Source organism: Camelus bactrianus, chromosome 14, assembly GCF_048773025.1.
Source record: "Camelus bactrianus isolate YW-2024 breed Bactrian camel chromosome 14, ASM4877302v1, whole genome shotgun sequence".
Classification (NCBI taxonomy): domain Eukaryota; kingdom Metazoa; phylum Chordata; class Mammalia; order Artiodactyla; family Camelidae; genus Camelus; species Camelus bactrianus.
This window is the reverse complement of record NC_133552.1, coordinates 1,353,187-1,365,185: the sequence shown is the minus strand read 5'-3', so window position 1 is coordinate 1,365,185 and position 11,999 is coordinate 1,353,187. Positions and strand designations below refer to the sequence as shown.

Here is an 11,999-nt window from a genome sequence, read left to right as displayed (position 1 = left end):
GCCCTCCCAGCCCACCCCGGCGGCCCTGCCGGCCCAGCAGAACATCTCAGTTTCCCCGGGGGGGCCAAAGGGACCCCCAAAGAGTAACAGCAAATCAGGCCACGTGAGCCTGGTGGCCAGGTTCAGACCTGCCGCCCCACCCAGTGGCTGCCTCCTTGAAGACTGGCCTTGGTGGTCACCCCTCCGCCAAGGAGCCCAGAAGCAACGCCCTCCCTCCACCTGTGCTGGCTCTTCTGCGCGGTTCGTGATTCTGTTCTAATTCCATATGTATTTTGAGTTTTTCATAATAAAAGCTTAGAAAGACATAAGGATCAGGGTTTCATTCCTTTAGTTAATAATTCACTCTCTCCTTCCATTTAAACTCATATATATTTCTCAGAGAACTTTTTGAGCTATGACAGTCATTAAAAACTAATGTCTAAATTAACTGAACAGAATGCCAGACCTTTGCATCTCGAGCTCATAAAACTTAAATTTTCTAAGTTAATGAAGCCAACTTAGTCACATGGATCTCACTAAAATAATATTAACATTTTTAGACAGAGCAAAACATTTGTTGCACCCTTAATAAAATTAAAATTTTCTTTTCACCTTTTACTCACCATTTAAATTTTTATTATCTGATTTTTAACAATTAGCTGTAAACGTGTAGGTTTAAGAACTAAACAAACAGACACAAATGGGGGCAACACACTTTTACAAGTTCTAAGCTCAGGGGCACAACCCAGCACGTGGAGACCCCTGCCCGTGACGGGGCACCGTGCGGGGAGCTGTGTCTGATACGTCTTTGCAGCTCTGAGACTTGGCGTCTGCTTGGCACATATTTCACGCTCAGCATAATTCGCCCGATGGAAAAAAAAAAAGCCACTTTGGAGTGGCAGAGGGTGAGAATTTTAAAACTGGAAAAATAAACTGAAAGCAATCTCCTCGCTTTCCGGCGAGGAGAAGGAGGCTGAGGAAGGTGAAATTGCACGGCTAATGGAAGTCTGGTGAAAGGAATGTCTGAGGAAGATGGATCTGACACAGATCTGGGGGACAATTCAGAGGAGAAAGGGCAGCAGCTACAGTCCGTGTTAAGAGGACGGCGGGCATCAAAGCAAGCAGTGAGGGGAGTGTGGACCGGGTGCCGGGGAGGGAAAGAGACGCAGGCGAGGATCTGAAAGTCGTTAAAAATGCAACTGTGGGCACCACTTTTTCACTGTCAGTGCGATTTAATCTTGACCTATTTCTGCACATGCTGGTATCAATCACCATACCCAGATATTTTTACCCAGGGCCCCAAACTGCACAAAAAGGACATCATTAGCAATTCCTTTGACTCATCTCGGGCCTCTGAGGATGATTCATACCCCCTGCTCCACAATTATCCACCATAAATATAGATGAACTTCTTTCTATTCCAAGCAATGGTTCTTTCTAACGTCCATTCACATGCTGTTTACTCTGTTACTCTAGGACTGAGTCCAAGCTCTTTAATTTATCTTGGGAGACCCTCCATATCTTTTTCTCCTCCACTTGAGATAATCCATCTCAACGCTCGTGATTCTGCAATATGACAGTGAACCATCTTTCAGAATCAGGAGAGCAATGTGTTTATATCCCCCACACATGCTAGGGTTAAAGATGCATTTGAGTTAAACCTTCTAAAACGGAAACACAGAGAGTAAAAGCCTTCAGCAAGAAAAGCTGGCTGAGCTCCTTCGTTCAAGACCAGCCACCTAGAGAAAATCAAAGTCTGGTTGTAGGGCGGAAAGAAGATAAATGAGAGAAACCCGTGGGCTGACGGATGAGAAAAGCCAGGGGAAATCTGGACAGGCAGGAGACCACCACAGGGCAGAGGGGGTCTGGGCACAGGGGGGTCAGGCACAGGGTGGGCGGCGGTGCCCGGAAGGAGGCGTGGAAAGCCCGAAGACAGCATATCGAGGGCCATGAGAGCTGACAACTGGTCTATATATTGGTAGAAATTACTGCATGACTCCCTTGTGGCCCCCAAGCCACTCAAGGTCAGCCCTAAACCCACCCTTCTTCTCCAAGCCGTGGAAGCACCCACTGGACCTTGCTCTCCCCCAGGCTCTCAGCCCAGTGTTCCCCCAGGTGTGGAGAAGTCTACCTACCTAAACCTTTCTCACTTTCCAAGTTCCAGATCCAGTCTCCTCCCTTCCCTCAAGGGCTTCCTCACTGCCCTGGTCCACCATACTCTCCCTCCTCTGCTCAATACAATAGTTACACACCCCCTTGCATGGTTTTGAAATCCAGACTTGGTCTCTCCAGTGAAAGTAGCAGCCCCTGAGAACAGTTTTTCCACCGTATAACTTGTGTCCCTCCTACAGGAAAGGAGCACAGAGTAAGTGCATTAAGAGCGATGTTTTGAAGCTGTCGGTGTGTATAGTCTGTTTTTCTCCAGCTACCGTTTAAAGCAGCATAAACCTGACAGCTTTAGAAGCAGCTTCTTACTGGGGCTTGGTTTATAAACCACATGGTTGAAAACATGTCCCCACCAAGGACTTTCTCTACAGCTGGTGAGGAAGAAACAAACAAAGCTGGAGCCTAAAAAGACCAATACAGTCAATGTGCTCAGACACGTGTCAGCAGCTGCCAGGGAAGGCTTCATACTGAGAACAGTTAGCCGGCCAAAGATGGCTCTATTATAAGAATTTGGTTCCTCTGCAAAAGAAAAGTTTGAGTGCATTAGATCTTGGAGTTCTAGAGGTCTGAGCACATCACACACACGCGTACACACACACATGCATGCACGCACGCACACACACATGCAAAACACAAGGCACAGCTTTTCAAGTAGGTTTAAAGATTTTCAGCAAAAGAAAATAATTAAAAATGAGGGTTTTGTCTTGGGAAATAAATTCCACAAAAGGAACAGTATATTTCTGTAGGTTTGCTGCCTAAAGAATGGAAATTGGCACCCTACAGCTTCATTTGTGCCATGTAATTACTCACTCACATTTCCTTCACTGAATGTCTAATATGTGCTGAGCACTGTGTTGCATGCTGAATAAACAGAAAAATAAGATATCCTCACCCACGAGGATGTCAAACTGTGGGAGAAATACAGTGTTCTTCAAACATGCCAAATGCTCTAATAGGAACACGCATTTATTTGGGGCTTGGGGCTGTGACTATGTGACAGATGTCAGCTTTCATTAAATGTGTACTGTGAACTGTGAATGAGGCAGCATGTATTTACACAACTACACAACTGTGTTTTATAGCTGTGGTTTCTGGAAACCAAGAACAAGCTTCAAGATAGGACATCCAGGATGTCCAAACAGACCCTAAAAATCCTGTAATCACCAGGGGACAGTAATAAACGAGATGTCAATAATCCAGAAAATTAAGACATAAGCCAAGAGCCACCAGAGTTGGTGGAAGTGGAAAAACAGACCAGAGACTGACGAGGTCAAGCCAGGTAAGGAGTATGAAACTCTCAGGTTAGGCCGGTCATCATGGACTCACAGACCTTCAGGAAAGCTCACCTGAGCTCCGAAGGCAGGAGTAAGCCAAATCTCCAAGAAGACAAACCGACATCTTACGGCTAGACACTGCCTGAAGAATGTTCCATGTAATCCCCCAACCCCAAAACATGAGAGGCTTGTTTACAGTTGAGAAAATGGAGGCTCAGAGAATGTAAGTAATTTGCCCAAAATCACAGTGATCATCCTAGTAGAGCCAGGATTCAAACACTGTGGTCTGGCACACACAGCTGTGCACCATGAGCCATCTGCTTCCTGCTGGGGAGGCACAGTGAAAGGGCTTCCAGCAGCCAAGGAGAGGGGAAGCTCCAACTGCAGATCCACTAAGACAAGCTGGCTATGGAAAAGGGAGCGAGGGCTGGGGCCGACCATGACAAGAGGATTCAAGGAGTTAAGTGCTCAAATTAGATTGCGTGTGGCACTTGTTCTGTTTTTGGTTTCTTGTTTGTTTTCCCTGACTTCAAGATGGCTGTGGTTACGTGATGAGGATTCCTGGCACCTCTGTCGTTGGCTGTCAGTTACTGCCTGACCAAGTAAAGCTTCTGATGGCCTAGGGACACTTCAGAGGCTGAACAAAGTTGAACAATTAAATTTACTCTGAAAAGGAAAGACCAAGGAATGGAGGATCAGAGACTGCAACACAAGGGCAAGCCATCTGCCTCAGCTAAGTCATTCCTTATGTGCAGTCATTTCAGTACGGAGGTGTCTCTCCAAGCCTGCCCCAGGGAAAATACCTGGGTCCCAACGGTAGGGACACGGGGTAGGTGGGCTACTGCATCTGACCGGTGCCAGGTGGGATGAGAGCCCCACCACTTTATTGGAGCAGAGTTTACACCCCACACTCAGCAAACAGAGACTGCCTGGGGTGAAGAGTGGCTTTGGAGGATCACTGAAAACTACTTCATCAGTTAGATGGCTGGGTAGGATTTGATTTAGCAAGAGCCAAGCAGCAGACAAGACTATTAAGGACAGGAAGGATGAAAAGGCAGATGAGGAAGGCACTCTTTTTTTTTTTTTTAAGTTTGTCCGTTTTGCAAGATGAAAAAAGTTCTGAAGACGGACGGTGGTGACGGCTGCATAACAAAGTGAACGTACTTACTGCCACTGACCTGTGCACTAAAAAGGCGTCAAAAAATGGTGTTGTGTACATTTCACCACAATCAAAAAAGACACTTAAAAAAAGTCTGCTTAGGTGCTGAAGCAAGACAACTCGGAACAGCTTTTTTTAACGAAGGTGTTTACCGAGGCTGGGCGAGCTGACGTTACTCTGGGCGGCCGGTGAGAAAGCGCGGACAGGTAACGCCGCTTTGCGACCCCAGGTAAAAATTCCGAACCCAGCAGGCCCGCGGGATTCTCAGCAGACCCCATTCTCAGGACCGCAGGGCGTCTCGCCCGCGCCCAGCACGGGCCCGGGTCGCGCTGCTGCGATCACGCCCACCGGGAAGCGGGCTCCGGGCTCGGCGCGACCAACGCCCTCCCCCGAGGCCCCGCCCCACTCCCGCCCACGGCACGGCGAGCAGGCTCGGGGCGGGGCGAGGAGGGGAGGGAGGAGTCGGGGGCGGAAACCGCCCGGGTCTCGCGACACCGCAGGCGCGCGAGTTCTCGGACCGCCGTGGGAAACGGCGCGGGTGCGAAGGCGGGGCGCTTCCGCAAAGATGGCGGCGGCGGGCGGCGCGCGGCTGGCGGCCTGGAGCGGAAGGCTGAGGCGCGGGTTGTCTGCCGGCCGGCGGGCCTTGCCAGGGCCCGTGGCGGCGGCAGTGGCCGGCGTGGCCCTGGCGGGAGCAGGAGCGCTGCGATACCACGGCCGCGTGAATGTGGCGGCGCCCCAGGGCAGCCTCACCGTCGTAGCCCAGGTACGGGACGGGCCCGGTCCGGCAGCCCCGCCGCGCCCCTCGGTCGTCGGACGCCTGTGGGCGGGGCGGAGGGGGCGGGTGAGGAGCGGGGTCTGGAGCCGCCCCCCGCAGCCGGGCGACGCCGACCCGCCGGTGACGGTGTGGGCGTGCCCTGTCCGCTCCCTGCCCCTCCGTCGGCCCCGGGTCCGGGAGGGGCGCTCGGGTCCGCGGGGGGGTCCAGGTGCCCGCCCGCCCACCACTGCGGCGGGACCGCCCCTTCTCTGCGCGGCCTGCTCAAGTTGTCCTAATAGGTGACCTTCTAATAAAAATGTCAGCCATAAAAATTGACCGGTTGATAATTGCCAGGTTTCCTGATCAGCTGTAAGGGGCATTATCGCATGTCGTAAACCTGAATGCTTCACCGCACTCAAGTACTAAGCAAAAGATGTTTCTTCTAAAACCTCCATGTTTGAAGGTGAAGGTTATGTTCCCTGTTTAAATATAAAATTGCCAAGTAAAATACTTGAAAATTTGAAAAAGAGTGCTACTTTTGAAATATTTTATGGACATTTTAATTTTAGTAAGTGTGTGAATTTTTTGAAAATTAAAAGCTGTATTTTATTCTTTTTGTTTGTTCCATTTAAATTATACCTTTCTAAATGCCTTGAGTTCTGAAAAACTCAACAAATACAATAAAAGAGAGAAAAGCAGGCCTTGTGGATTAAAATTAAGTATTGACAGATAGTGTTTTTTCACAGCATTAAGATGCCACAGAGTTAATACGTAACAATAACTCTCCCCTGTCCTCATCCATTTCTAATCACAGATAGGAGGGTCTACCTAATAGTGTTTTATAGCATTTTTTGTTAATCTTGTGTCAAGCATTCAATTTATTGTTCATTTTTGGTTTGTTTGCCTCTGTTCTCAACCCCTTAATTCATCTTGTTTTAGGACCCTTAGTTAATCTCCCCAAGAGTTATCACTTTAATCACGTAATCTTCTTCAGAAACCGTTAGTGCCTCATTCTCCTAGGATGAAATCCACGTCTTTAAATTTTGTCATTCAGAGCCCTCCATGGTCACACTCTGGCATAATCACTACTCAGACACAATCAAAGGAATTCACTCCGTGTGCCCAGAACATGGCTTCGGCTTCACCCCCTCAGCAATCTGTAGATACTGGTTTCTGTTCATCTGTCTCACTGTTTCTGTGGCCCACCCTAGCCTGCTTGTGTTTTGAATCCCTGACAGCGCACTGCAGGCTTGACACAGGGTAGTATTCTGAATTCTCCCAGCCCCTCCCTCCCCTCCAGCCTTTGGTACTTCCAGCCAAGCTAACGTAATACACAAACCATTTTATTGTCAGTGTTTTTCAAGGTCTGTTGACACAGCATTTGCTTGGCCTGCTGTTGGACCAATTTAAAACGCTGATTTTCATCCTTTTGCCACTACAGTGGACTTGAAGATGACCTCACCTTCCTCTCAGCAGCAGTGGCTGGATATGGCAGGAATTGAGGTGCCTATGATTTGAAAACTCTACTTCGTTGATTCTGATAACATTTCCCTAGAAGGAAATTGAACACTTTTTGGGTTCCCATTGTGACCAAAGCTTGCATTTGTGTGGGTCAATCAGGAGTTAAGGGTAGAATTCAAGGTCATGAAATAGCAAGTAATTTGGAATTCCCCTTCTTTCTTTCCTTTCTTTGCACAATTACCAAAGTGCTGCCCCTGCCAGGCAGTATGCAAGGGGTGAGGACTCAGGACCTAGTGCAGGTGCTTCCAGGTCTGGGAGGAGGGCAGTTTTAATACCGGGTGGTGAGTGCTGGGTGCACTGGTGGGGGCTGGAAGCGCACCTCACACAGCCTTGGTGTCCTGAGGTGGGTGAAGAGTATCGCAGAGGTCTGAAGGCAGGAGTTCAGCCCCTTAAGAGTGTGAGCTGCAGAAGAGGAGGGTCAAACCAGGGGTAGGTGATGGCGGGGAATCTGATCCTGACATGCCCCTGAAGTCATATGATGAGAATTTCATCTTGAGGATGGCAGGGAGCCATTGTAGGGGTTCTTAACCTTCATGGTCCCCAAGAATTCAAGCGTAGAATTCAGGGAGTCTGTGAACTTCAATCGAAAAAGATAACATTTTTGTGTTCATTGACCTGTAACTGAACATCTTCAATTGTGAAGGTAGGCAACTAATGAGTTTCAGGCATACAGTGTAGTGTAGTTAACCGTAGTCATCATGCTGTAACACTCGATCTCCAGGACTTATTCATCCTGTGTCACTGAAACCTACTACCTTTTAATCAGCATCTCTCCATTTCCCCAAGTTTTTGGCATCCACCACTCTACTCTATTCTTCTGAGTTCCACCATGTAGGTTTCATAAATGACTGAGTTCATGTGGTATCTGTCTTTCTGTATCTGGCTCGCTTCACTCAGCATGATGTCCTCCAGGTTCATCCATGTTGTTTCAAATGGCAAGGTTTCCTTTTTCAAGGCTGAATAGTGTTCCACCATGTGGTTGTGGGTATGTATTGACATCCTCTTTAACCATTCATTTGTTGATGGAAACCTAGGTTGTTTCCACACTTCGGCTGTTGTGAATAATGCTGCAGTGAACATGGGAGTGCAGGTGTCTCTTAGAGAAAGTGATTTCACTTCCTTTAGATACACATCCAGAAGCAGGATTGCTGGATCATATGGTGGTTCCATTTTTAATTTCTGAAGAACCTCCATACTGTTCTCCATAGTGACTGCACCAAGTTACATTCCCAGCACCATTGCTGGAGGCTCCCTTTTCCCCATATCCTCTCCAGCACTTATCTCTTGTCTTTTTGAAGCGAGCCATTCCGACAGGTGGGAGGTGATATCTCACTGTGGCTTTGATTTGCATTTCCCTGCTGATTAGTGGTGCTGAGCACTGTTTCATGTATCTGTTGGTCTTTTGTATGTCTTCTTTTCAAAAATGTTGATCAGGTCCTTTGCCCATTTTTTAATCAGGGTTTTTGTTTTTGGGGTTTTTTGTTTTGTTGTTTTGCCATCGAGATGTTTTGAGTTCTCTATATATTTTGGATATTAACCCCTTATCAGATGTATGGTTTGTAAATATTTTCTGCCATTCTGCAGGTCATCTTTCACTCTGTTGACTGTTTCTTTTGTTGTGCAGAAGCTTTTTAGTTTGATGTAGGCCCACTTGATAATTTTTTGCTTTTGTTACCTGTGCTTTTGGGGTCATGTCCAAAAAATCATTGCCCAGACCAATGTCCAGAAGCTTTCCCTATATTTTTATCTCATAGTTTCACTGTTTCAGTTCTTACATTTAAGTCTTTAACCCATTTTGAGTTAATTTTGTACAAGGTGTGAGACAGGACCAGTTCATTCTTCTGCGTGTAGCTGTCCACCGTTTTTTTTACAGAGATTATCCTTTTCCCATTGCATGTTCTTGGCACCCTTATCGAAGATCCGTTGACAGTGCATGAATTCACTTCTGGGCTCTCTTTTCTGTTCCATTGTTCTGTATATCTGTTTTTATGCCAGGACCATACTCTTTGGTACCTTCTACTTCTGGTTGTATTACTGTAGCTTTGTAATAGATTTTGGTTTTGGTGGGGAGGTAATTAGATATAATGAATTAAGTTTATTTATTTATTTTAGGGAAGTACTGGGGATTGAAGCCAGGACCTTGTGCATGCTAAGCACACACTCTACCACTGAGCTGTTCCCTCCCCTCTGATTTTGAAATCAGGAAATGTCTGCTTCCAGGTTTGTTCTTCTTACTCAAGATTGGTTTGACTTTTCAGGGTCTTTTGTGGTTGCATATGAATTTTAGGATTTTTTTTCTATTTCCATAAAGAACGCTGTTGGAATTTGATAGGGATTGCATCGAATCTGTAAATCACTGAAGTCTGTTGCTACTGAGAGGGTGAGGATAGACAACTGAGCGTTGGGTGTGGCAACGGGAGAGTTGTTGGTGACCTTGATAAGAGGCATTTCAGTGAAATACTGAGGGCAAATTTAACGGGAATATGTTGAGGAGAGACTGTGAAGTAAGGAAGCAAAGAAAGTGAATAGATGCTTCTGTCTAGAAGTGCTGTTGTAAAGGGCATTAAAAGACTGATCAAGGGACACCAGACCAAGGACAGATGTTGTCTTAAGATTTGGGACAATAGAGGGCGTCTGTTTGCTGGTGGAATGATGTAATAAGGAGGCAAAAAGTGGTACAGCTCTGGCGGGGTAGCTAGAGGTTGAAGTCCCTGAGGAAGGAAGTTACCTGGAGTCAGACCCCTGGTAGAACGGTCAGGCTTGGAGACTGGCAGGTTCTCCTCCTCCATCCCTACAGAAGGGAGAGCAGAGGGCATGGCTGCGACAGGAGAAGCTGACGGTGAGCCGCTCTGGGAAATTGGGGGGTGGACTCAGGGAGACATGGGTGGGTCAGAGGGGTGGTCATGACTGCTGCTGGCGCGAACACCCAGGGAGGCGGGGAGATGGGCTCACCCGCAATGAAAGCTTCATCCCTAGCAGCAGTTAGGATGAATGTGGGCCCAGTGCTGCAGGCTTGTCATGGCTGGCTTTTGGTGAGACTTTCCAGTATAGCTAAAAAAAAAATTACCTAACAAATTATTTTCAAGAAGCTTTGGTATTACGAGTTTACTATGAGTATATATTGCATCATGGCATTAAATTTAAAAATTATTGAAATTCTAAAGTAGCAAGAGAACACCAAAGATAGTTTTTTCTTTGATATTATTTAAATTCACATTTTGAATTCATTTTACCTTTTGTGAGTACAATCGGACTAAAACAAATGGTCACAAATTTTAAATAAATAAAAGCAAGGAATGTGGATCATGTCTAAGTAGTCAGAAATGTGATAACTTGGAAAGTGGTTTTGCAAGTGTCCTTAGATGTAGAACTCCTTTTCTGTTGCATATCAGTGAATGTTTTAAAAGCTCAAATAATGTGATTTAAGGAGACAGAGCTGTTTTAATTTGCCCTAAGAGCCCTAAACAATTTGTAAAATTAAACTGGCATCACTTTCTTTCATTTCAATTTGTCTGACTATATTTGTGGTCATTATTTTTGAGAAAGAGGGGAAAGGACATGACTAGGACATTAGCAAGCATAAAGCTAGAATATAGTGCAGTCTGCTTGGAGTGGAGTGTGCTTGTGTGCAGTGTGTTAGGTTTAATGATAGTACATTTAATATTGGAATGCCAAGGGCAATGAACTTGATAGCAACATACAGAAGTTTAATAACTGTGAAACATTGTAAGCCTAGTGAAGACTAAAGCTTTCTTGCAACAGTAAAGCAAGAATGCAAAGAAGTTTTTATACTTTATTGCCTCAGGTGAAAATGTCTGTAGGAACAGATAAGTGATGACAAAGCTTTGATGTTAATAAAGCCAAATGGAAGTCAAAAATCAAAGTGTGTAAATGGCCAGATTATGAAAAGAAAGATGACAAAGTTGTACCCTGTAATTAGATGTAATTTGTGCTTTTGGCATAGCTATTTGTCCTGCATGAATGAGAGGCTGTCTTACCTTCTTCCCTGCGTGATGGGACAGCATTTATATACCCTACTGTAAATCTGTGGAGGTGCTTTCTGGCGGGTGGGGGTGGGGAGCCAAGAAAGGAAGAAAAACAAATTTTAATATAAAAGTAGAAGCATTTTTTAATCTGTCCTTTTGCAATTTTATTTATTTAGCTGAGCCCAAGTTAAAAATGACCATTTCCTCTTACTCTATAAAGCATATGTTCTGGTAGATAATGTACTCAGACTAATGCTTTTGTTACTGTGAATTTTGGAATTTTATGAATTATAAAGTGCATAAACATACCCTAAGCCACCAATAGTGGCAGTATATGAGTTCAAAACTTACAGTTTGAAAAGTGGTAAATATTTTCTAAAGTAAACCATAGCAAATGTAGTCTCTTAATAACCTGCTCTCCATAAAACAGATAAATAAATTTCAGATAAGTAAATAACTTCAGTATAGAAATGATACTTAATGAGTCCCATCGTCAAGCACAGCCTGGTCTATAGAGAAGATTTTCTTTGAGGTCTGTGAAAGTCCCATGCATGTGCGGCATGTGGAATAAAAGCTGTGATTACTGCTCATTAAGACATGCGGCCTTATAAAACCTCCCATTCGTCCACGTGTGTGTGGTATGATGTATGTGTTATGTGCCAACAACTCTATAGCTTGAGTGTTTCCTATTGCACACTGCAGTTCAGGCGTCTCCTTCCTCAGTCCTCATCACCGAGCTGATGTGCCCTGGAAATGCAGACCATTTTTAAAATTAGATGAAACCAACCTTAAATAGGAAGTAGAATTTTTTTTACAAATTGTTCTAGATACTCCAAAGCAAAATATGATTCACTTAGTATATCTGCTGTTTGGGAGAACCAAGTCATTTTCCTCATTTGCTGGTATACACAATGAGAAGATTATTCATTTAACAAATTATAAATGGGTTGGTTTCTGTGTCTTTGAGTCTGTGCAGTGTATCAATATCAAGAGATTAAATCACACTGTTAAGTGTTTTAAAGACAAAATCTTTTTCAATTTAAATTTAGTCATAATTGACCTATTAAGAGCAGCTTAGTTTAGAAGCAGATCCCTAGTAGGGCTTCTGCCTCTGTTCAGACCCACAGCCCTGGGGAGTTCTGGAGCGCCTGCAGTCGTGC

The 11,999-nt window shown here is 45.4% G+C and overlaps 1 protein-coding gene across 5 annotated transcripts in view; it reads left to right on the top strand.

Annotated features, from left to right (window-relative positions):
• Positions 1 to 5,091: 5,091 nt before the first annotated feature.
• The window catches only part of MICU2 (mitochondrial calcium uptake 2), a 70,716-nt gene continuing 63,808 nt past the window's right edge, over positions 5,092 to 11,999 (top strand). For 2 of the 5 annotated variants that reach the window (XM_074377912.1, XM_074377911.1), the window contains exon 1: positions 5,096 to 5,341. In XM_074377912.1, coding sequence (XP_074234013.1) covers positions 5,144 to 5,341 — 198 coding nt within the window. In that variant the 5' untranslated portion in view covers positions 5,096 to 5,143. Of the gene's footprint in view, positions 5,342 to 11,999 lie in introns of all 5 variants that reach the window. The other 3 variants (XM_074377913.1, XM_074377909.1, XM_074377910.1) reach the window with 3 other exon arrangements.